Source organism: Ictalurus furcatus, chromosome 2 (genome assembly GCF_023375685.1).
Source record: "Ictalurus furcatus strain D&B chromosome 2, Billie_1.0, whole genome shotgun sequence".
Classification (NCBI taxonomy): Eukaryota; Metazoa; Chordata; class Actinopteri; order Siluriformes; family Ictaluridae; genus Ictalurus; species Ictalurus furcatus.
This window is the reverse complement of record NC_071256.1, coordinates 10537477-10560183: the sequence shown is the minus strand read 5'-3', so window position 1 is coordinate 10560183 and position 22707 is coordinate 10537477. Positions and strand designations below refer to the sequence as shown.

The window sequence follows — 22707 nt, the reverse complement described above, 5'->3', positions numbered from 1 at the left end:
AAAACCAGTATGTCTGCCACTTTTGTTTACAAGAATACTCATTGTAAAAAAAAAAAAAAAAAAAAAAAAAAAAAAGAAAATATATATTATTTGTATTTAAGTCATTTCAAATAAAAATAATTTTTAAAATTACCTTTTTTGAGGGTGGAGAGATACCTCAGATAATCACAGACACTATTTATCACACCTACTGTTTTTCTGGTACAAAGAATTTAGGATTTCCCAAATGCACAATTTTTTTTTTTCTCTCTCTCTCTGTTCGGATTGAACATCATTTTCATTTTAAAAGACTCGGAACAAAACTGAGCGCAACACATTCATTATTGCGTGTGATGAGTGACAATTACTGAGTTTTTACTCCGAAGAATACTGCGTAAAAGTGGATTTTTCAAAAGTGGGTGGAGGGGAATGTCCACACCTTCTCTTGCTCATGTGTTAGGCTACTTTTATTTCCCAACTGAAGTGCACAGCTATAAATAGACTTCTTCATCAATGGCCGGAAACACTAATTTCGGGAGAGGTTTTACCGCTTGCGTTACTCTGCAAACTTTAAGGCTTTATTTATTTATTTATTTTAATGTTTAATTTAAACATTATATATATATATATATATATATATATATATATATATATATATATATATATATATATATATATATTTGTTAATCCACATTTGAATTCATTTCCGCAATTTTTTTTTTTTTTTTTTACACACAGTGCAGACCCATTATTTCACAGATTCACCGGTTTACTGTTTCATTTTCCTGAGCGAGAAATAAATAAATAACCCAAGAGGAAATAATAATCACAATGGCCATAAAAAAAAGGAGAGGGCGCAATTTTCCTTAAATATCCATCCTTAAATATCTTTCATAATAAACAAGCTGTGATAGTTTATAGATGTAAAGGTTATTAAATAGAGTTCGGATTAAATTTAGCCCACACGGAAAGTCCACTTCCACATTTGATTAACTGAGGAATGCGCATTTTGGCGTCTCCTGGGTTTGGGTCAAACCCTTTACGCGTTTTTGCGCATTAATGTCAAGAATCCTTATTTATTTATTTACTTACTTACTTGTTTAATGAATCTATTTATTTATTTATCAGACCTCCAGGAGCCGACGATTAATTCAGTAGGCCTATAACACGAAAGAGGTTTGGGTTCTACATTAGCTTACAGTTTGCTCGGCTTGTTTCAGGGAGCCGTTTAAATGAAGGCTGATAATTTAGCGCAGGTTTTGAAAAGTTTTCCAGATGGAACCTTCTTTTTTTTTCAGAGCATGCATTGGGTACTTTTGATAAATGTCAGTTGTAGTGATGGCTCTGTGTGTGTGTGTGTGTGGTGGTGGGAGGGGGGGGGGGGGATCAAACTCATGACGGATTGTAAATAATAAAAGCTTTCTGGAGCGGTGTGTTACATAAGCACCACTCAATGACGAAGAAAAAAAAGCCCCAGAGGCAAACTGGACACATTTGGGAATCCGTTCAAACCTTAAACACCGAACCGAAGAGCTTTCCAGCTGCAGGACTCTGCTCAGTGATGATGATGATGATGATGGAAGGGAAATGATGCAGATGTTTGTTTTTTTTAATTTCCCTCAAATGGGTAGCCTATAATCGGAAATCCCGTACTGCCTTTTTTTTACGTCCTTTGCACAAAGCCAACGTGAGCAAATAATAAAAATTATATATATATATATATATATATATATATATATATATATATATATAAGTAGTCTACAAATAGCCTAGATAAACATATAAATAAATAAATAAATAACCCGAGATTCCTCGTGCTATTTAGTAATTAGCTCCCCCGCGAGCTGAAATCCGCGCGGTGTCTCTTCTCTCTTCCCGCAGCCCGAAAAAAAAACAAAAAAAAACACGCTTCATCCGCATCAGCGGCGCGCGAGGATCAGCAAACCGAGCTCGCGGCTTCCGGGGCGAGGCGCTCCGCTCGGTCTGCACGCTCCAGACCCATGAGGACCAACTAGCTAACTAACAGCCATAACATCCATAGACGCAGAGGTAAAGTGGATATGTGCTTGGCTTAACATTTTTTTTTTGCATTGCTGGACCCGCGCGCGCGCGTGCGTGTGCGTGTTTGTGTTTAGCGTGTAAGAACCTCGAGCGCGCGCCAAGTTCCCAAACACAGCTCGTGTTTTTGGATGATTCCAGGCGACGTTTCGGATGTTTATGGTTTGCAAATAATGTAATGTTTGGAGACCAGCGTTTGTTATTACGATGCGATCATGCACTGATGTATATTGAACTCGCACTTGCACGCGGATGTTGCCATGTGTTGTAGGCTACAGACAGGACAGGAGCAATCTTATCATCTACTTTTTTCAACCGTTTGGATACGAATACGAAACAATACATAAAGTTTTAACGCATTACACCGGGATTGTTATTTTCGCACAGAAAGCTGTGTATTCTCCTGGGATGTGCCCCACCTGCGCGTTCTGCGTTTGCCTTGTCAACAAATCTCAGTATGTTATTTTTAAGCCTGTGCACACAGCTACTATTAACCATCACACACACCATCCTACTTTCCGAGCGGCTTCCCTGTGCATCCTGTCCTATTTGCAGGTCCATAAATATGCTTTGCATATTTGCAAGTGACAATGACCCAAGCTCGTTAATAGTTTCTGTGGAGTGGCACGTGCTCATCACCAAGGGATCTAATGATTAAACGTGGTTATGTGTTTTAAGATGAGCATGGTGAAGAGAATGCTGAAAGAGAAAGTGCATTAGACAGGGATCTGCATTTAGTGTTGTTGTTTTTTGTCTCCTTTTAAATGCACACACACACACACACACTCAAATGCACTGTGCACTGGGGTGTGTGATGGGACCCTGAGGCAACTTGCCAGCCTGAATAGGGAGACACACACACACACACACACACACACACACACACACACACACACACACAGTCTTTATTATTGGATCAGACAAGCCACTAGAGATAGGCTCTATGTGTATGAGTTTTCATAGTTGGAAAAAATAAACCATCCTTGCCAAGGAGCCATCCAAAAAAAAAAAAAGAAAAGAAAAATCTTTATAGTAATATTAAGCTCACACAATTTTGGTGGGAAAGAGACGGGTAAATAATTAATTCCCGTTGACCTTCAGGCCTGTTCTCTAATAAGAAATACAGCGAGTGAATCCTGCACTCTTCTCAAACCTGGACAAGGTCTATATATAGTGCACGGTAAAGCAGTGGAACAAGGCTGATTGCTGATGTATGCGTAAAAAATATTCACGTTTATTTGGGAGTATCTAATTTTGCTTGAAGGATGTGACAACATTTGGAGTTGAAATTCAAGGTCATTTATGTTATGGACTCATAGGGGATGTTCAATCTTCAAGTCCTCATCAATATGAAAAGTGTTGCAATTTGACTAATTTAAGCCAATGACACTTCGATTTGCTCACCTTCCTAGATTCAAGAGCTACCGTGCTCACTTGCCCCACTTAGCTCCCTAGAGTTATTATTGCAAATAATAGTGGTCAAATTTGGGAACCATATCACCTAGGGTTACTGTCACCAGAGCCATATCTTCCTGCAGTGCTCACCTGGTGTTGCACTGAAGCTAAGCAGGGTAGTACCTGAATAGGAGACCACCTGGGGGGGGAAAACTAAGGTTGCTGCTGGAAGAGGTATCAGTGAGGCCAGCAGGGGGTGCTCACCCTGTGGTCTGTGTGGGGCCTAATGCCCCAGTATAGTGATGGGGACAGCACTGTCTTTCGGATGAGACGTTAAACTGAGGTCCTGACTCTCTGTGGTCATTAAAAATCCCAGGATACTTATCATGGCCCCCTAATAATCCCCATCTCTGAATTGGCTACATCACTCTTTCCTCTCCACTAATAGCTGTTGTGTGATGGGTGTTCTGGTGCAATATGGCTGCTGTCACATCATTCAGGTGAATGCTACATACTAGTGGTGGTTGAGGAGACCCCCCCAATTATTAGTGTGTGCTTTGAATGTCTTGAAAAGCACTACTTAAATGTAACTGTAAACAAGTGATAATAGATGCCTTTGGGGCAAGAATCATGCTGCCCCATTCTCAAGGGAGGAGCAGATGACAGGACTTTGAAAGTTACTGTACCAGGGTTGCAGTTTATACATCAAAATTGGGATTGTATAATACTCCACGGGCCACCAAGAGCTTGTTTGATAGCAAGTAATCAGAATTCAATTAAATAAATTTCCACAAGTGAGTTCAGAGAGACAGACATTTCTGGTGTAAGATATGTTGCAAAGTGTTGGAGAGAGAAAGGGGAGGAATTAGGCTGGAATCACGGTGTGGAGGTCATTATATTGTGTGGATGATGTCTATACTTTAGAAATGCGTGTGACCTCCATGGAGACCTTGTTTCCCACACAAATGCTCTGAACAAGAAGAACAAAAATGTGTCTCTGGCTTTTCCAGTGTGTGTGTGTGTGTTTTTTTTTAACAGTCCGTATAGGATTTCGCAGAGGTTTTTTTTTTTTGTGATTGTTGTGGCCAAAAATGCTTGATTTTGCTCGATTATTTCAAAATTTGCGAATTGTTTTGTGGAAATCTACTTGAATTGGAGAAATCACAATTGTATGAAATTGTTTTGCACAGTCTTTTACAGCGATGTTTGTTGCTAAACGAGACCTTTAAGCTGTACTCATGGTCGACGCACGTGAATCGAAGAGGACTTTGGCTGAATGTGTGTTGTGATGATGTCACACGATGAGTCTTGGGCCCAAATCTGCGGAAACTCTGTGGTCATTTAAAAAAAAAACTGGCAAGCTCCAACGAATATTGCAGCGCTTGCTTGATTTTGCGTTCATTTCTGCGATCAAAAAATTGCGAAATCCTGGAGGGACTGGTTTTAGGTCTATTGTGTGTTTTTGAGATGTACAGTAGATGTAGATGAAACCTGGCAACCCTGGTTAATGATACAGCATTAACTCACTCGTATGTGCGTGCCTCATAGGCGACGGGATAGCACCTGCTGTATCGAACATGGTTGAGCAGAGGGACTAAAATTGCTCAAAACGAACTGTTTGATTGGATAAAACGCTGGATGGCTGGATGTTGTCTGCATTTGACGAGATTACTCTAAAATTACCCCCGATACACTAGAGCCTATAGTGTAAGTCAACTGTGATATTCTCTCGACTTCATTTTGTTTGAGGTTATGTCATTACTAATGTCATCTTGCCCCACCAGAATCAGTGTTCACATGTGGATGGAACTCTACTGAGTTTGACCAATGATGGCCAACCTGCCTAGCTGACTAACTACTGCTTTAATTATGAACGTTCCTCAATTTAGTTTGCAGAGTCACAAGTCTTGACGTCTCATTGACTGTGATTAGGTTGGCAGTCAAATCAGGTCATTTTATTAGATATAGCCAGTACATTTCCATATCCAGCCACAGGTTTTCACTACACAAACCCTGCAATGAGCTCAATCCTTTCAGCAGGTAAAGGAATAAAGCTTGTTCATCTAATGAAACTACTAAAAGCTTTGATTTGATCATAATGTCCTCTTGGCTCAGTTACACTTGACTAGTTATTAGCAGCTTTACTGTGCTTCACCTGTTCTGTCCAGTGTTAAGGTGCACGTCATGAAAACAAATGCCCTTGTATGTGGTTGCAGGTAAATGGAAAGACAAACAAATGACTTAAGGGCTCGGCTGGAGCCTTGTCAGCTGCGCTTCAGTACTCTTTGAACTTTGAAGTCAGTGAGCGCTTTAGTTTTTATAATGGAGTAACTGTTGTAATAGACAAAGTGGGCTTTGACTAAAAAGAGCGTGTCACGGGCCACGCTGTGCCGAATCGATTCTTTCCAACCTTTTGCTTAGCCTCCTTATCCACATTATGAAGAGGGGAATCAAGAAACAGGCCTTCTTCTTCTTCTTCTTCTTCTTCTTCTTCTTCTTCCACACAGATCTGTCATTTATTTTTAGCAAATAAGGAAAATCGAAATGAACCTTCAAAAGTGGCCTATTGATATGAATAGGGATTAACGCTCTGCTGTGCATGGTGCTTGGTTCCTCTCCGAAGACCTCCCTCCCCCCAAAAAACAAAGAACCAAAACATAGCAAAGATCACATTCAAGGACATTTATGTCCTTCAGGCTTTTAAGAATGATAGTAAATAAGCCTAGCCACCTGAAGCCTTCAGTTCTGCTCAATACAGTGTGAAGATCTGCACCGTGTTCTTCAGGTGAACATCTCTACTGGGAATTCCTTCACAAGTAAACACATTTTATGTTTCGTACTAGTGTGTATACGGTAGGCATGAGAAAGATAATTAATTCATTAATACATCGGGATTCTTTCTTGAGCGTCTTCATTGGATGTTTTCACAGATATAATAGAAACATAAAAACATTCAGCTTAGAGATGAAAAAAAAAACCAGTACGTGATACAGTACGTGTTATAATATTTAATTTGGGTAAGGTTTAGAGCATCCTTTAATTTAAGCTTAGATATAAAACTATAAGGTTTTTATTTAGATGAAAGCTATTGACAAAGAATGTGGGAAAATGAAATAAAAGGGAGGGGGAAGGATTTTTATATCCAATACGCAATTTTTTTTTGTGTGTGAATATTAAAACGAATCGGAAACTGACAAATCACACAATGTCTCAGAGAAATATTTATTTAAATGCCATTATAATATTTGTCACATCAACCAGAAAGAATAAAAATTATATTGAAAATTTTTGAAAATATACAAATAATGTCATATTTTAAAAACAGCAAGTTATAATGTTTTAGAGCTGGGAGATATGCTGATATAATATTTATATTTTGATATTCTTTAATGATATACGTTTCTGAGATATCACTGATATCTTACAATATCAGATATATCTTATATCTATAATCATTAAAAACTGTAAGGAAAGCAGCTGGTTAAATGTCATTTCATTTATATAATCTTTGATATTGTCTTTTATTTGTTTTTTGTTTTTTTGTTTTTTTACAAATTTCTTTTTATTTTTCCCTCTTTTCAGTTAGAATTTTATTTGTTTTAGGTATTCAAACACAGTTTAACGGTTTTGTTTTTCGTTTATACACTTTTAATTCAGCACAACTTTGTTTTTGCTGGCATTTTGTTAGCTATATTAGATTTTGTGATAAATATTTGGTCTCGTATATTCACAAGTATCCTGATATGCTATTTTTGTCATACCTTTAATGTACCCATACCCACCGCTTTAATGTGGGTCATTCCATCTCAAGTGGTCCAATGCAGGTTACGCAAACATTTTTTATTTTCCAAATTGTTTTTTTATGATTACCTCTACATATTGGCATTGCAAACCACCAGTTTTTTTTACATTAAAAAAATATTTTATTTTACTTGATTTTATTACGATGGCTGTCTTTGTGTCATGGCACACAACAAATTTTGGTTATACAGCTGTTTAGGGAAACTTCTAGCTATAGACTTGAACCTTTCCCACTATAAATTGACCCTAAAAGTGGTCTGCAATCCATTGTGAGCAATCTTGAGCATTACAAGGAACAAGTATGTGTCAAATGTTTATATTTGTATATGTACCTTGTAATGTTCTCTAGAGATCAGTTTTGTTCCAAGGAGCTAGGCCCATCCTGAGCCGATATTTTCCGTAAACAGCTGTATAACCAAAATTTGTTGGATGCCATGACCCAACAAAGATGAACGTTGGTTAAACCAAGTAAAAAACAAAACAAAACAAACAAACAAACAAACAAAAAAAGCAACTGGTGGTTTTGTAATGCTAATACATGGAGGTAATCGCTAAAAAAAATTAAGAAAATTAAAAACAGTCAGGAATCAATGTTACAATTTTTGGAGCAATTGAGAGGGACTGACCCATGTAGATATAATCAAGTTGCATAAAGAAATGATATACAGTGCCCTCCACTTATATTGGCACCCTTGGTAAATATGAGCAAAAAAGGCTGTGAAAATTTGTCTTTATTGTTTAACCTTTTGATCTTTTGTTAAAAAAAATACACAAAAAATACTCTGCTTTCATGGATATCAAACAATTGCAAACACAACACAGGTTTATCCAAAAACAATATCTTTGTTAAATATAAGTGTGCAACAATTATTGGCAATTATTAAAAATTTTTTTTAGCACACCTGGGTGACTAGGAACAGGAAATTGTTCAACCATGACTTTCTGTTTCACAGGGGTATAAATATGAGGTAACACATAGGCCAAATTCCCTTAGTCATTCATAACAATGAAACAGAGTTTCAAGAAAAAAGCCTCTACTCTCACCCAAAAACAAACTTGAGTGTCTTCAGTTTGCCAGACACTACTGGAACTTCAAATGGGATCGGGTTCTATGGTCAGATGAAACCAAAATAGAGCTTTTTGGCAATAAACACCAGAGGTGGTTTTGGCGCACACAGAGAGGTCGCCATATGGAAAAGTACCTCATGCCCACGGTTAAATATGATGGTGGCTCTTTAATGTTTTGGGGCTGTTTTTGTGCCAGAGGACCTGGACATTTTGTTAGGATACATGGCATCATGGACTCTATCAAATATCAACAGATATTAAATGAAATCCTAACTCCCTCTGGCTGAAAACTTAAAATGGGCCGTGGTTGGATCTTCCAGCAGGACAGTGATCCAAAACATGCATCAAAATCAACACAGAAATGGTTTACTGACCACAAAATCAAGGTCCTGCCATGGCCATCCCAGTCCCCTGACTTGAAATACATAATGGGGAAAACATATGGGGTGAACTGAAGTGGAGAGTCCACCAGGCTAGACCTCGAAATTTGAAGGATCTGGAGAGATTCTGTATGTAGGAACGGTCTCAGATCCCTTGCCATGTATTCTCCAACCTCATCAGGCATTATAGGAGAAGACTCAGAGCTGTTATTTTGGCAAAGGGAGGTAGCACAAAGTATTGACTAAAAGGGTGCCAATAATTGTTGCACACTTATATTTAACAAAGATATTTTTTGTGATAAACCTGTGTTGTGTTTGCAATTGTTTGATATCCATGAGAGCAGAGTATTTTTTGTGAATATTTTTTTAACAAACGATCAAAAGGTTAACCAATAAAGACAATTTTGTCACAGCCTTTTTTGCTTGTATTTACCAAGGGTGCCAATATTAGTGGAAGGCACTGTATATTTGCATTGTGAACCCTGGATCAAAATCAGTGTTATGTGTGTGCGTGTGTTTGTGTGCGTGTGTGTGTGCGCCTTTATGTGTCAAGTGTAAGTGGATGCTGAACCGCGCTCGATTTGAATATCTAAATTTTGAGAATGTCACTGCCTTTGATTCCCTCAGTTGCCCCTGAAGTGGGTCTCGAGGGAGGAGCCACGCGCCACTCTGCCTATAAGCCGAATATATATATATATATATAATATATATATATATATATAATCAAATATGCGTGAATGTTAATACAATGATAAAAGTGGCCTTTGTGGAAATTATTCCAGAGGACATGCTTGTATTATAAAAGCACAGTGCAGCCTGCAGCATTTCCTTTTAGACTAACTAGAAAAAAAAATGGCTTGCTTTATGTTTTTACATTTTTTTTATTATTGTACAGGAACCATTGTGTTATCTGTTATTAAAATTGTGGAGTAAAATTTCTTTACATTCACAATTGTACCCATTTTGTGTTGATCTTAAGAATGCAGAACATTGGGAAAAATCCAGAAACTATTTAGTGTATCTCATTTTATATATTAATAACTGAAGATATAAACTTAATATCGTCTAAGAGAATGATGTTAAGCCTCATAACCTTGCAGTGGCCGGGCATGTGTTCGGTTATTAGGTTTAGATTCTTTTATCAGAAGAATGTAGAAATATTCTCTCATTTTTGCTTTTTAAAAAAGTATAATAGGTTATTGTTTCTGTAGCAAGAACGTACACAGGGACTAAGGAAGCTAATAGTGAATAGTTTGAAAAAATGTTCTATTAATTAGCAAAAAGTGGATAATTGTTGATATGATGAAGCTTTGTGTAAGAATATGTTATGGAAGGAGTCTCCAGTGTCAGCGCTTTGTAACGGTCAGTAAGTTTTTCCCCATGGGAGAGTGTTCAGGACAGAAGAGTTTGCACTTTCTTATTAAAGTTAAAGAGTGTTCACATGCACATTACGTTATATTATAGTACATTAAATGTAACTAAAAGGGATTAAACGTCATTTAAAGTGGTATAAGCAGAATAAAATGCTTCTGGAGGTGTTGGGCTTCATGTTTTTTTAACTTTAACGGTTCTACAAAGTGCTTTACACTGCTTCACCCATTCACACACACAATCACACACACACCAATGGTAGCAGAGCTGCTATGCAAGGCGCTAACTTGCCATCGGGAGCAACTCAGGGTTCAGTGACTTGCCCAAGGACTCTTGGGCAGAGTCATGTGGGCCGGGAATCTTACGATTAGTGGACAACCCGCTCTACCACCTGAGACACAGCCACCCCAATACCATACGTATTTTTGTAAAACAGCATATAACCCCGTTGTGTTTTATTCCTATTTGTAGTATAATGTTAAAGATATTTTATCTTTAAACTATCTTGTCGCCTATGTACTTAGCTCCAAATGAAAATAAAATAATTATAAGAAAAATTTATGGCAATGGGATAGCTACAAAAATTTGTACTATTGAAAAAGGTGAAGAATTTGATTGTGGTTACGTTTTACGAAGTTTCATCTGCATTATAAATGATGATACATGCTTATATGTAATAATAGTGTCACACTTCAATAGTTTTCTATTATCTCAGTCCAGGAGGTGTGTGTGTGTGTATGTGTGTGTTGGTTTAAGTATCCTTTTCATTTCACACTTTTCCCAAATTTGTACTCATTCCTGTCACCTAACTGATATTAAAACAGCAAATGGTAAAGGTTAAGATGAGCAGTGGGGTTTGCGTTTCTTTTTTGACTTCATATAAACTCGCTCTCAGTCTTTTTTGTATGAAAATTTGGTTTGTTTTCCCACAAGGTTCATGCCATATCTTCTCACAAAAACGTTCATGTGCGTCCCACTTGCCCTCTCTCCAATATTAAATGTATGCTATTTTGTGGCTGTTTTGTACTTAGGAGAAAATAATCTGAACCTTGTCACAGAGCTCTGGACCGTTTCATGAACTCACATCCCTGCGTGCCTGTCTTTATTAGTTTTCAAGACTTTTTTCAGTCTTTCAGCATGTCAGGTGTTGACAGATTTATAGTATTTTTAAATGTCGTCTCTTTGTGCTTTTGAATAAACAACCTCCTTACAGTATTTGTAAGTCATTATTGCTTTTGCATTATTGCTTTTAAAAAAAAGAAGAAAAAAAGAAAAGCATAACCTTATATACTTTGTAATTTTATATAATTGTTCAGGGTTCCTCAATGGTTCTTTGGAAAGTTTAGGAATTTTTAGCGTCCTAAAAGGATTCTACTTGTATTTTCTTTCCTGATAGGGAAACCCTGCGTAAGGATTTGAAGAGTTGACAATCCTGTAAGGGTTAAAACCCCTTTATTTTTCCCCCAAGAGAGAAAATGCGTTCACGTTTAAGTTTAAGATCTATTCATTGTTTTTCCAGAAAGACTTTTATTCTCTAAATTGGGAAAATATATGGCACTTGAGTGCAGGTCTGGCTCAGTCTTTAGCACAGAGCCACTCAATAAAGACTTTCAATGGGGGAGAAAGCGCTTGAAAGAGGGCGAGACTGAAAAGGAAGAACTTTGTTCACTTTTTCTTTTTTAATCCGCAGAAAAATGAGCTCTGCCTCACGGGCCAAACTATTTAGACCTTGTTCCACAATGGCTCCTTTGTGCAACACGGTTTCCTAATTTACATGCAATTTTTGGATCCGTTGGTCATTCGGTTGAAAACGTTGTTCCATTAGAGTCGGGCACATCAGCGCTTGTTTCAGGGCTTTTGTTGTGCTGGAGAAAATGGTAGAAATGATTCGTTTTAAGAAATGCCTAATTAAAAGGTTAGGAGATGATGGAGATGAATGGCTTGGAGACTCTGGCAAGTTTTCTGAAGCTATTAAGTGTTTCAGCTTTGGGTTAAAGATGAATAATGATTATATTCTATTTAAAATGTTTTATACATACAGTATATCCAGTGGTGGGAAGATTTAGGGCCGACTTAACGCAACAACAAAGTTGTCATTGTATACATGGACATAAGGAATAAACACAACAGCATGTGCTGTTATGGGAAAATAATCAATGACAGGTGGTGTGATGTTGTTAACACCCCAGCATTGATTATTTTCCCATAACAGCACATCCTGAAGGGTTTTATTCCTCCTATACCACAGCAATTCGCAACGGATTACATCTTTTAATAATTAAAAAATGACACGTCCAGCTACAGTTACATTTAACAGTGTACATTCAATGATACACATCTTGCAGTACTGCAGTATTGAATTTTACATACTGCGATTCTCTCGTTGTCATTGTCGAAGGTGTAGCTTCTGCCTAAGTGTTTGTTTCTTTCATTTCCCTCAGTGTAATGTTAGGACTGGAGTGTGTGTTGCCGAGGGAATGAGACTGCGTGGCAGGGATCTGGAGGATTCCACCGGCTCCTGGATACCAAGCGTCCTGGGCGTGCAGAGTGTCAGGCTTCGCCTTCGCCTCGATCGTCGCACCGACAGGGGGAGGAGCCTCTGGCAACTGGTCGACCTGAACGGAGAGGCGGTGCCCAGTGGGCGGGGCTTATGGGATAGGACACCACCCACTTGTTCACAGAGTAAGAACGGTGTAATTACATCTTTATAGTTTATATATGTAAAGCTTTTGCTCTTTTCTGCAGTTTATGTAATTTTTTTTATTTGCACCGGATGCAGTTGATTCAAGCTTTTTTATTTATTTATTTATTTATTTGCTTCAAATGCTCTGAAGTTCATGCATTTTATGCTCTAGATCAGCGGTTCTAGATCAAGTTGGTCCGCGAACCATTACTGGGAATCCTAGAGGTTTTGTTGTTGTTGTTGTTGTTTTTGTTGTTGTTGTTGTTGTTGTTGTTGTTATATTACAGTGGTGACAATTGCAAAACAAGTTATTCTATTTCTTACTGAGCTGTTATAATTATTAGCCTTTCAATCTCAATATCTATAGATAAAAATAGGTCTATAAATAGCATCAACTTAAAATCTGTGAGTTTAAAGGAATAAAAAGCTCCAGCTTATTGTAAACAATAAGCCTAATATTGAACTAGTTTATGTTAGATTATGTTCATTTTTAAAAATCTGTGGGGAATTTTAAAGATTGAGAACCACTGCTTTAATGATGTTTTCTCCCCCCTTGTAAATGCTATGGCGTTTATGGATTTAATACTTCTGATTCTTATTTTTTTTATTTTTTCCTCGGTGCTGACAAATTCATGCTATTTTGCCTTAAATGCTGTGTGGTTTATACGTTTTTTGCTCTAAACGTCTGATCACACAGATGAGCACAGTAACATCTTTCATATATCATCCTTGCTCTGGATCCAGTGACAGAAATAATTACTTTAAAAAAAAAAAAAGATGATGTGTCAAAGCTTAGAGAGAAACCTTTAAAGATATTTATGTATTAGATACATGGAAATGGCAGAATGTTAAATGGTTTGTGGTGTTGTGTGAAGGAGGGGGAAAAAATGACAGAAAAATGTCAGAAATTAGAAGGAAGAGAAATCTTCTCTTCATTTAACACCGCCCTGGGATTGAGGGGGTTAGTGAGCTTTGAAAAGGTGACATTTAGCGTGTGCTGTTCTTAATTACCTTTGTCTCTGAGATCACAGAGGGGGTGTGAGAGAGAGAAAAAAAGAGACTGACACAGAAAGATTTAATCCCCACATTTTTACCTCTGAAGTGTCTGAGTTCTGAAAATATACTAAATGTGTGTATCTCACCTTGAAGCACCTATGCACGTGTCTGCATACATTGCGGATATTTTTTGCCTTACCTTGTCACATGGTTTTATTGCGGTATCAGATTTTCCTGCCCTGTTGCCATGGCAACATGGTAGCATAGTAAATAACTTCTCACATGATGCATTTATTAGAATATTTTCCCGTCATCCCGCTTGCCGCTGACTGTAGGCGTTGGCTGGATGGTTTGCCAAAAGATGCCAATTTCCATGACCTACTCTTTTGGTATGAGTTTGTATGTGTGTGTGTGTGTATGTGCATGTGTGTGTGTGCGTGTGTGTGTGTGTGTGTGTGTGTGTGTGTATGTGTGTGTGGCTGTGTTTCAGGACAAAATTGCAGTCAGTAAAAATTGTGTGTACAACCCCAATTCCCAAAAATTTGGGACGCTGTGTAAAATGAAAATGAATGCAATGATTTGCAAATCTCATAAACCTATTGTGAATAACATATATATGTTATTCACAATAGAACATAGAAAACATATCAAATGTTTAAACTGAGGAAATGTACCATTTTAAGGAATAAAAATAAGCTACTTTTGTATTTGATGGCCGCGACACTTCTCAAAAAAGTTGGGACGGGGGCAACAAAAGTCTGGAAAAGTGAGTGTTAGTAAAAAGAAACAGCTGGAGGTTAATTGGCAACAGGTCAGTAATATGATTGGGTATAAAAAGAGTGTCTTAGAGAAGTGGAGTCTCTCACGAGTAAAGATGGGATGGAAGTATATGTTGCTCTAAAACCTGTATATACCTTTCAGCACTGATGGTGCCTTTCCAGATGTGCAAGCTGCCCATTCTATAGGCACTAATGCAGCCCATACCATCAGACATGCAGGCTTTTGAACTGAGCACTGATAAAAAGCCGGATATGTTTTCTATGTTCTATTGTGAACAACAAATGGATTTATGAGATTTGCACATCATTGCATTCCGCTCTTATTTACGTTTATTTACATTTTACACAGTGTCCCAACTTTTTTGGAATTGGGGTTGAAATTAAGGTGGATAAGATCTTAGGCTTGGCATGAAGCTCATTTTTACTGCTTAGCAATCTCTGCTAAAGCCATAGCAGAGCTGTGTGTGTGTGTTTGTGTGTTTGGGCAGCTTGATGAATGCCTTTTGTAGGGCCAGCAATAACAGCGGATAATGGTGAATATAATATGTTTTGGAAATAGCAATCAGGTTTTAAGTTGGTGCTTTAATTTTGGTTGAATTGGCTGAACGGGGAGTTTTTATATGAAGGAGTTTTAATAAAACGATGTAATTTGGGTGCTGTTTATAGAGCGTGTGTGGAGTTTATAGAACTTTTGTTTCAGCAGAAATGCTCTGGATTGTAAGCATTTAATTAAAAGTGCTTAAATTACACACTACACACTAAAAAAAAAAAAAGGAATGGATGTACCATGCCTCAGGGCTATTTCCTTCTCTCTCTCTCTCTCTCTCTCTCTCTCTCACTCTCTTTCTCTCTCTCACACACAACCATACACACACACACACACACACACACACACACACACTAACACACACAGTGACTGTCAGGTCTAAGCGGGTCATCTCCCCCAATATCGTTAATGGGCTTGAGATGATTGAGTTGCCTCTGTAGATGAATCTATGTGTTTAATTAACTCTGCAATTGATTGGCTCCCATCTCTCAACCATATGGTAGTGAAAAAGGAAAAAAAAATAAACTGTAATAGGGACAGAGCTGGAAAATACTTGAACAATTGTACTTCATCACTACAGTTGCCGTATTTACACTTTATTTGAATAACGTTATTGAAATTGAGGACTTGAAATTGAATAATCCTATACTATACAAAACCTTTTTATTCCTCATGTTTTTATTTAGACCTTCAGATTACTCATTACAAATCTCAAACATCTTTTCTTCTCTCAACCAGCCCTATATGACTCTATATAATCAGCTGAATGGGCTCGGTTTAGCATCCAGTCACTTCATTTTTCTACAAGGTTTGTTTGCTGACAATTGTGGCATTTTGCTCTTAAATGAATAAAATGGTTGTGGTTTTTTTTTTTTGTGTGTGTGTGTGTGTGTGTGTGTGTGTGTGTGTGTGTGTTTTTGCAAAAGGATTTGAAAATACACAAAACGTGTTTACCATTGATTCTAATAGAGTGTGGACATTATTCTACTTTGAGTAACAGGCGTTCAGGACGTTCAGTAGTGATCTCAGAAGTTAATATCACGATATCACTGAAAACCTCATTTTTCTCCCGGTTGAGCGTGTGGAATGACATGTGGAAAGACGTGTGGAATGACATGTGGAATGACGTGTGGAATATTCCAGATATTTTGTAAGGGTGAATACATTCAGGAAACAGGGTTGAGTGAACGTTGTACATAACTAAATGTATGCTTTTCATGGCCTATAATGGATGACTCGTGGAAAAGGATGTTTCAAGCATGAGCTGTTCAATGCATGCAAAAAAATATATAATTTTTTAAGTATTTTAATAAAGTAAAGCATTACTTTACATGATATTTCAGTAGCTGCAGATATTTTGTAAGCACATACTTTATTTTACTAGTATTAGTCACTAAACAGTAGTTAAGCAGTAGTTACTGATTCATTTATAGTAGTTCATGTATAATAGATTATATGCCTAGATGAATAACTGACTAATAGGTTAGGAGTTTAAATAAGGGGTTCATTTATCTTTGTTACATTGCTCTAAACCGGGAAGCTAGTGTTTGACTGAGCGTAAATAAGCGCACCTTATGCTGGACGTGACGCAGATGAGCTCTCCTCCTGTCTGCCGTTAGGAGATATGAAATGAATTTGATATAAAAGCGGAACAGAGCACTACAAGAGATGAGCTTAGTGAAGGCTTTTTTTTGGACTGTAGGACATGTGCTCTTTTCTATCTCGTTTTCTTTTGGTAGTTAGCAATGGCTGTTGTCATGGCAACCCCTTGTGGGAGGGTTATCGATCTTGCTGATGACCTATTTGACTTCGTTTTCCTTTGCCATATTTGTTTAGGTTGTGTGTGTGTGTGTGTGTGTGTGTGTGTGTGAGAGAGAGAGAGAGAGAGTGAGTGCAGTGCCCATGTGGTTCTGCATGTATAATGTATGTTATGGAGTCTATCAGTATATGCCCAATGCAGTATGTATTGTGATTTAGTTTCTGCATTAATTGTTTGTTCATTACATTTCATTTCACGTTGTGTTTTTCTCCAGATTGCTCTTGATTCTGCATCAGTTAAATTTAAGTTTTCAAATGGTACTTGCATCAGCTATGGAAAGAGGACACTGAACTTGAACTCACCTCTTTGTTGTCATCAGTCTGTCTCTCTTTCTCTCTCTCTCTTTCTCTCTGTATGTGTGTGTGTGTTTATTTTAGACCACTGGCCTGACCTTCAGTTGACCTGGAAGTAGTTTGTCAAATGCAAGGGTCCCCGTGGGAGGTCAGGGTCAGGTCTGCGTGTGAGAGGCAGTGTTTGTGTGGAATGTGAGTGTTTATATGTGATTATATGCTCTGTTTGGGAAACAGGGCCATCTGTGTGTTACAGTGCTTGTGGTAATGTGGAAAAAAAAGGGAAAGTGTAATTTATCATCCCCCTCCCCACAGCCACACACACTCACCTCAGCCTGCATGGTAAACCCTTTCACTAGGAGGCAAGCCGTGTCCTGTTTGGCCATCACAGTCCCAGATAATATTGTGTAAAATATTACAAATGTATATTTAACTAAACAAAACATGGACGTTATAGTAAACATCAGCAATGTATATATTATATATATATATGTGTGTGTGTGTGTGTGTGTGTGTGATAAAATATTGCTCTAAAAATGGCTGAATTCACTGATTAGACAGATCTGATGATTAGGCAGATCCTAGAATTACACAGTGTTTTAGGGCCACTATTTATAAAATAAATAAAAAGATTTAGAGAATAAATTCCTAATTTTTTTTAGATTAAAGTTGCAATATTTTGAGAATAAATTCATAATATTTTGAAAACAAAACTGTAATATTTTGAGAATAAAGTTGTAATGTTGAGATAAAAAAAAGTCATAATATTTCATGAATAAAGGAAACAAAATATGATTTTTTTTTATTATTATTTGTATTATTTGCTCTGATTTGGAGCATTCTGTTTTAATATGATGACTTTATCCTTGAAATGTTACGACTTTATTCTCAAAATATTAACAATTTATTCTCAAAATATTGCTTTTTAAAAAAATTAACAGTAGCCCAAAAACGTTATCGTATAGATCTAAGCACAAAAGCTCAAACAAATGAAAAAAATCTGAATTGTTCGAGTCTTCATATGCAAACCTACAGAAGGTCCATGTGTTTTCTTCTCCAGTTCTCTGGTTTCTCCTGAAAACATGGGTTTCAGCGTGGTGTGGATGGAGAGTGAAGGAAAACCTACTTCCATGGTGAATGGAGGGATGGAGCCTTGTAGTTTAGCTCAGATGTTCTTACCTCATATGATGCATCATGAAAATGATTACATTTTAAAACTTTGAACTAACGTTATGCTTTTTTATGTTACAGTACATTTTCTACACACTGTATATGCATCATAAACAGGTGGAATATACAGTATTAGTTATGACACTTTTATAACATTCTGAATGAAAAACTAGCTAAAGCGTGCATAGTGTTTTTGTTTTCTACCACAAGTTATTTGGAGCCAACTTCCTATTTGATGCTGACCACGCCCTTTTATCAATTAAGTCATGTTATTTCTATTAAGGGGTTATTTCCACTCCAAGGGCTTAGTAGCATATGTTTCAGAAAATAAACGCTGACCTGCTTTCTTTAAGAATAATGTCAAGAATAACGTTTAAGCCACGATTAGTGTTCGTCTGGCTTTATAGTAGTCTATATTTCAGTAATGTTTTTATTTTATTTATCTATTTTTTTATTTTTTGGATAGCTCAACAGCTTGCTAATTTATGCAGTGAAAATGTTTTCTTTAGGAAGACAAATTTATGCTGCAAATTACCATTACTTTACCATGCCAAGGACAGCTGGTCTTTTACTCTCTGTGTCTCTCTCTCTCTCACACACACACAACACACTGTGTGTGTGTGTCGTATATGATCCTTTGTTATTAAAAGCACTATTATGAAAACATTCTTGGCAAGAACGAGCATTGTGAATAGTGAATTTTGGCCATCAGATTATTAATTAGCATCTGTTTTTATAACCGAGGATTTAAAAAAAAATTGGTTGTTATGTAGGCGACGGGGAATGAGTGAGGTTTTATTGCTCAAGCTTACTAAAGCAAACACGCCTTATTGGATGTGCTGCCATGTTGGTATTTACCGGCAGCTGTTCTCCCGTGTGTGTAATTAATCTGAGGAATAGTTCAGAATGACTTAAGGGCTATAGTTCATTCAGGTTTTAGCCCGTGTTCACATTTCTAACCTTTTACTACCGTGCGTTTTCTTAATCCGGTTCACCTCCCATGCGGGCGGTACAATATATCGTTTGTTACGCCTAAAATTGTTATAGCGATACATATCGATTTTCTGAGGGTGCGATATGCAAATGATCTACCTTATGCATTTATTTATTTGTTTAGGTCTATTAAATTAATAATTTTTTTTAATTTATATTTTATTTCACAAACACTCCAGATTTCAGTTGGATACTTTATTTCATTTATTTAAACTGATGTTATTTATCACCAAAATAATAATGCAGACCGATTTTTCACATCACATAATATCAGAATCACAATGCGTAACAGTGTAGGTCTAATATCAAAAATGTAGGCCTATTTTTTATCCTCTAGGGATACTCACATATGCTTACGTCACTCCAAGAAATATTGAAAAAATAAAATAAGTAAATAGATAGAGAGATAGAATACATTGCCAAAAGTTTGTGGACACCTGACCATCACTCCCATATGTGCTTGTTGAACGTCCCAGTCCAGATATATTCCCCCTTTACTGTTATAATGCGCTTTGTGAGGATTTGTGAGGTCAGGAACTGATGTTGGGATGTAAAGGAGTCCTGTGGTGCAGTCTGTGTTCCAATTCATCCTGAAGGTGTTGAGTCAGTGGGCTTTTGGTCAGGGCTCTCTGTTCAGGACACTCGAGTTCTTCCACTCCAACCTTACCACACCATGTCCTTCTTCATGGAGCTTGCTTTGGGCACAGGGACACACTGTCATACTGGAACAGGCTCCAGCGAAGGGAAATTGTAATGCTACAGCACACAAAGACTTTCTGGACGATTATGTGCTTGCTACAGAAGAATATATATCACATAGAGGTGTGAAGGTAAATGGTCTGAACTTATATGGTGCTTTTATCCAAAGTGCTTTACACTGTGTCTCATTCACCCATTCACACACACACTCACACACCAAGGGTAGCAGAGCTGCCATGCAAGGTGCTAACTTGCCATCGGGAGCAACTTGGAGTTCAGTGTCTTGCCCAAGGACACGTCGGTATGTGGAGTCATGTGGGCCAGGAATCGAACCGCCAATCCTATGATTAGTGGACAACCCGTCCACATACTTTTGGCCATGCAGTGTACTTAGATAGATAGATAGATAGATAGATGAGGATTAGTCTGATTAATCAGATAAGCTGTGTAGTGTGGAGATGGGAAATCAGTGCTTAATTAATAGGATTATTGAGAACACTCGACCAGAGACCATTAACTACCAAGTAATTAGTTCGAAATATATAGACCGACACATCCATGTCTATATTTTATACAATTAATAGGTCTGTTTCTAACAGTTGGCAATTGCGACAGCAGTCAGATGGCCGTGTTAATGAAATAAATAACCTACCTGGAGGCTATATGCTTGCACATTTCTCAGATATTCTGGATGATAATTCCAGGCTGCAGTTCAGACTCAAACAGGGAACATTAATCGACAATAAATCAAAAAAATAAAATAATAATAAAAAACACACCCAGTCTTAAGCTCAAACCTGTTCTTTTCTATATGTTTTTGATCGCAGTGCTTTATATTTGGAGATTGGGTTGCATTAGGTGCTGTAGATTGTGGCTTCGCAGCAGTGGAAGGATGTTAGGAGTTTAGTTGCCATGACTACCAAAGAGGGACAGTAGTTTGTAGCGCGTGGCGCGTCGCGGCGGCGGTGGAGTCGGGAGCGCGCACCAGAGACACGAGCAGCGATTTCGTGCGCACGGGAGCGCGCAGCAGCAGCAAAGCCTCAGCCAAGCGAGCGGTATCGGAACCTGAGCGCTCGGGAGCGCGCACCGGAGACTCGACTTGCTTGACTGCCGGTGGAATCGAGGCCGGTCGACGAAGGACGCAGAATAGAGATAGAAATTAAACGACAGTTGTTGTATTTTTTTGTTTGTTTGTTTGTTGTTGTTGTTTTTTTTTGCTTTTGTAGATGTGGATATGACTGCGCTTTAACCTCGCCTGTCTGGTATGTGCGTCTCAAAATATCCTTTGGATATCTATTTTTTTTAGAGAGAGGAGGAAGGAAGGAAGGAAGGAAGACGCGTCACGCTGCTCTCTCTCTCTCTCTCTCTCTCTCTCGACGCTCTATTATCATTGGCCTGTCTATAACATTCCCGTGATGTGCTTTAGGTTCCCGAACGTGCTTTGATTATTTTCTGGGATCTGAGTGGCATCTGAATGAGAACTGTGGATGATCTAAACCGCATCGTGATTAAAGAAATACATTAGAAAAAAAATAAAAAAATTAATAATCGGTGACATGGACTGGGAAAGACAGAGGCAGCGTGTGAAAGGTGAAGTAGAAATGACGCACAGGTTGTTCCCAAACTTATCACTTATTCGCTTATCACGTCCTAGGATATAGACTACATTTCATTTTAGTAGCCTAATTTAATATTTAATCTTGAGTTGTGTGGGATGTATTTATTGTTTTGGTATAATTCAGGGCTCAGGTGGGATTTTTTTTCCTTCTATGCATGAGATATTTACAATGTATCCATTGGTCAGCTTGTACATGTCTTCTAATAGCTACACATGATTGATCTGATTTATTATTATTATTATTATTATTATTATTATTATTATTATTGTCTTAGCAGTGCTTTTGCCAGGATGCTGAGTATAAAAATGTGCCAGGATGGAACTTGATTGTAATGAAAAAAAAAAAAAAAAAAAAAAATATATATATATATATATATATATATATATATATATATATATATATATATATATATATATATATATATATATATATAATCTTTTCCAAATCACTGCTTTTAAAGAATATATAACATGTTAAAAACGTGCACTAGTCTACTCAGCATTTTTCAAAACATTTTTATGTACATCAATATGAAATGTGCGTGACATAGTGATTGCATGACGAATATCTTGTTATTGTTATTATTATTATTATTATTATTATTATTATTATTATTATTATTATTAGGCATACTGTGATTATTATATGCTCTATAGAAGCCTATATTACCAAAAAACAACAACAACACTATAGTAATGTGGCCAGGTCCAAAACCATTTCAGTTTATTGGTGAAACTCGAATGTGCACACGATAAAACCTTTCTTTTTTTGTGTGTGTAAAATGCCACTTTCACATCCTAAATATTCTTGGCACTCTTATGAGTTCCCTGCATGAGGAACACCTAGTTGAGAGTGATGGAAAGACAGAGTGAGGAGAGACAGACAGGAAGAGAGAGATGGAGGAGAAGGAGAAAAGGGAAGCCGTCCATCAGGGATCCATAGGCCAGCAGGCACCGCAGCTGGAGGGGGAGGGGTGGAAAAAAAAGCGAGGGATGGGGGAGGGGGACGAGAGAGAGAGAGAGAGAGAGAGAGAGAGAGAGAGAGAGATGCTTTATGTGGC

At 37.5% G+C, this 22707-nt stretch overlaps 1 protein-coding gene and 1 long non-coding RNA gene across 3 annotated transcripts in view; one reads left to right on the top strand and one right to left on the bottom strand.

Annotated features, from left to right (window-relative positions):
- The first annotated feature begins 1860 nt into the window (after positions 1-1860).
- scml4 (Scm polycomb group protein like 4) overlaps positions 1861-22707 on the top strand; it is a 37786-nt gene continuing 16939 nt past the window's right edge. Inside the window, exons 1-2 of one of the 2 annotated variants that reach the window (XM_053647200.1) lie at positions 1861-2028; positions 12494-12734. In XM_053647200.1, coding sequence (XP_053503175.1) covers positions 12530-12734 — 205 coding nt within the window. In that variant the 5' untranslated portion in view covers positions 1861-2028; positions 12494-12529. Of the gene's footprint in view, positions 2029-12493; positions 12735-21480; positions 21619-22707 lie in introns of those variants that run through there. The other variant, XM_053647209.1, reaches the window with a different exon arrangement.
- LOC128621442 (uncharacterized) lies at positions 19516-20818 on the bottom strand. The gene is made up of 3 exons (XR_008388277.1): positions 20681-20818; positions 20246-20417; positions 19516-20124 (listed from the first exon to the last, which is right to left on the bottom strand). It is a non-coding gene; the product is annotated as an uncharacterized LOC128621442 (long non-coding RNA).